Source organism: Otolemur garnettii, unplaced genomic scaffold, assembly GCF_000181295.1.
Source record: "Otolemur garnettii isolate 467f Iridium unplaced genomic scaffold, OtoGar3 scaffold00161, whole genome shotgun sequence".
Taxonomy (NCBI): domain Eukaryota; kingdom Metazoa; phylum Chordata; class Mammalia; order Primates; family Galagidae; genus Otolemur; species Otolemur garnettii.
In genome coordinates, this window is record NW_003852556.1 from 2,624,101 (window position 1) to 2,627,490 (window position 3,390).

At 51.6% G+C, this 3,390-nt stretch overlaps 1 protein-coding gene across 1 annotated transcript in view; it reads right to left on the reverse strand.

Moving 5' to 3' along the window:
• Positions 1-1,233: 1,233 nt before the first annotated feature.
• The window catches only part of NAXD (NAD(P)HX dehydratase), a 14,567-nt gene continuing 12,410 nt past the window's right edge, over positions 1,234-3,390 (reverse strand). Inside the window, exon 10 of the mRNA XM_003800008.3 lies at positions 1,234-2,698. Coding sequence (XP_003800056.1) covers positions 2,517-2,698 — 182 coding nt within the window. The 3' untranslated portion in view covers positions 1,234-2,516. The remainder of the gene's footprint in view (positions 2,699-3,390) is intronic.

The following is a 3,390-nucleotide window of genomic DNA, read 5'->3' on the forward strand; positions in this document are numbered from 1 at the left end:
AAAAAAAAAAAAGAAAAGAAAAAGAGAAATAGAACAAACCAACACTGTCCCACTGGTGTCATGAATGACTGTGCCTAAAAATCTAACCTATGGTACAAGGGCCACCGGCTCAGCCCTCAGCTTAGTCAGAGCACGTCCGCTACACGCCGTGCGCAGTGAGAGCAGCTGGCCCAGTCAGCTCGGACAACGCGGGAGGAAGGAAGAGCAGGAAGCCGGGAGGTACCGTGGCCCGTCTGAAGCCTAGAGGATGGACTACGGCTGACTGGTAGGCAGTGCTGACCAGGCACAGTGCCGACCAGGTGGCTACCCCTCCCAGCACCTGCGTTTGTCTCTGGCCAGAAGTGAACAGAACCTACCTGCTTTGGCTCTTGTGGTATGAGCAGCTGGGGGGAGGGGGGGTCCAGGAATGGGCCTGAGAAAGGTTAGTGGCAGCCAGGTTGGGACAGCCAGGTGAGAGCAAGATGGGGAGGTGTAACAGAGACCGGACTGAGGGCCAGGCAGGGGCCCGAGTGTGATGTGGCAACCCTTCTGCCATAGCTGCTGAATGGCGCCCTCTAAGGCTCACAGATGCTGAGCAGGCCCGCCTGCTGTCCCTACACTGTGAGGCTGGTGTCCCTTCATCCCAGGCACCATGCAGGCAAGCATGGGCTGGGCATACAGTCATGTAGGACATTTAATCATGACCCCAAGGTACAGATCATCTCACTCTATAGATAAGGACAGCGGTTTCAAGTTACTCACCAGAAAGGTCCCCAGAGGGTACCTTGGAGTGAGACATCCAGACAAAGCCACTCAGAACCAGGGGTTGGACTCCTGCAGTGGCTGCCACCTCGCCAACCCCATAAACAAACTTCCCCATTACTCTCCTGGTCCAGAGAAGCAGTTAACTTGATCTGAAAAACACCAACACCAGCAGAATTCATCCCAGCCACTCAGATGTGCTCCCCATGCTCTCTTTAAGCAGAGGGATTCTGTACTTACTCAGAGCAAACATTAAAGTGACAAAAACCATAAGGATAGTTCCTGTGGGATTGCTAATCTTATCTCCTACGGAAAGAAGTGCCTACGTTTCAAGCGTACTCTTGAAGTTATTGCAGTGATACTGGGAGGCACTGGTGATAAGCAAGCACAACGTGGGGCGGGCAGCCTATGTGTTTTTATCTGCCTAGCATGTGACTAGAAAACTGGTTATTTTTAGCTGTTTAAGAAAAAAATACAAACACCACACTTAAATAAACCGAATCTGTCTTTTAATAGTTAGCAGAATTTAGATGTAATTCCCCAAAGGAAAAATCTGCAGGAGTTCACACATAGATAGTGAAGCTTCTAGAGTTAGATGTGAAATGAGTAGCAGCAATCATTTTTCTAAAATCCTGGAAGTTGGTGGCTAGTTTTAAAGGAAGTAGAATCCATCTGTAGCAGCACTGAACGAAGTCACAGAGCATCACCCCAGAGTAACCATCAGGGCAAAAGAACTGAGGGGAACTGGTACTCCGTGCATGCCCTGTGCTGGGGCCAGGGCGCAGCAGCCTGGACCTCTAAGGAAACCACTCATGCAAACACCAGCAGCTCACCTGAGGCTGACAATCCAGTAACACATTTACAGAAATTTGAGTATTTTCTCTAATGCATTGCAAACATCCACAAGGACACAGCTAGCTGCAGACACTGTCACCAGGCTTCAATGGTGTCTTTGCCCCATCAGACCCAGCACACTCCCAGACAGCACAGTGACAGCCATCAGAAGCACAGCCCATGTATCAGGTCTGTCTTGCTGGGGCCCGCCAATGTCATGGGACCTTGGTGCATGTAACACAGACAAAGGAGGGTATGAGACACGATGGTCTCTGCTCCTTGCCCAGCCCCTCCAGGGTCATGTTTCCTTCTCCAGTCCTTTGGTGCCTACAGAAGGATCTCCTAGGTAGATTTACCACTGATTATTCTGAAACATTTCAACAAATTAACCAAACTACCATTTAAAAAACATGTATCCAACCTGATGACCACTTAATAAACACATATGAGCTGGAGACTGAATGCCAACTCCTCCTCTGGACCTAGCCAGACCCCTGAGGATGACAGGTGGGAACCTGAGAGGGATGGCAAAGGGAAGCAGGAACAGGACATGCTCTCGTGGAGCCACAGTGGGCTGCTGACCTCGGAGCGAGCCGAAGCAGGAATAGGATGCACTAGTAGAGACCACAGCGGGCTGCTGACCTCGGAGCGAGCCCAGGGTCTGTTCCCTTGTGACTCATCTCAGTCACTGCTGAGAAGAAACTTCAGGAACTCTGATTAGTGTCATCATAATATCTCTAACTATGAATCAGGTAGCCCAAACTCCCAATTTTCTGAATTCTTAAATTCTTGAAATCAGTTCACTTGTGTTACAATTTAGGAAACCCCAAAAGCCCCCTGTGCTGCTCTGGCCCAAGGACTCTGCACCATGGACACAGAAGATTCGCCACAGACGGCACCATCCCCGAGCTGGTGCCTGTTGCCGTCCTGTTAGTGTTTGCTCAGGCTTCAAAGAGGCTGCTGAACGCGACCCCCAGCTCGGCCACCATGTCAGTGGTAGTTGTGGAGCGGCCATGCTTCTGGAAGGCTTGGTGGTTGCACCGCCTTGTGAGTGCGCAGGCACCAAAGGCAGCCACCAGGAGAGGGCTGGACCTGGAAGGGAAGGGCGTGAGCAGGAAGCTGCGGGAAGCAGGCCTCAAAGGCCTCCCTCCACACCCTGGGCCCAGACACTGCAGCTGTTACAGGCACCAGCTCCTGTTTCAATCTGGGACCCTGAGGTGTCAACTCAGAAAGACAGCTTTTTCACAGCTAAAACAGCCATCAGCCTCTGATACTCATACTCCCTGACAGAGGCAAGTAAAAATACACATTCAGAGACACAGTTGGAACACAGCAGTGGGAAACAATTTTCCTGGAGAAATAGCTAAGTGCTAACTGATTATACACATTTTGACAGGTGTCAGAGGTCTGAGAATGCAGATTCCTGCGGCCACAGCTACCTACCAGGGGGGAGGTCCCTAGTGAGTGGGGCTACTGTGCAGATGTGCTGAGACCCCAAGGCCAGCAGGTAACATGAGGCTGTCAGACCACAGGCTCAGCCTCCCAGGCCCAGGGTGCACCACACCAGCACATGCAGCCACCATGTCACCATGATGGGTTGCACACAGCAACTGAGGCTCCCAGGGGGGTAAGTGGCCAAGCTCACTGAGTTCACTGACAGCTGAAATGGGCCCAGAGCCTACATCTTTGGATTCTGCTGCCTGTTACACCCTCATCTTTAAGGCCAAGTGTCTGGGCCTCCAGTTAGCATGACTTCTGTCATCTTGTCTCAGAGGGCAGATCACTGAGCTTGCTGGGACCGGAGCAGCAGCTTCA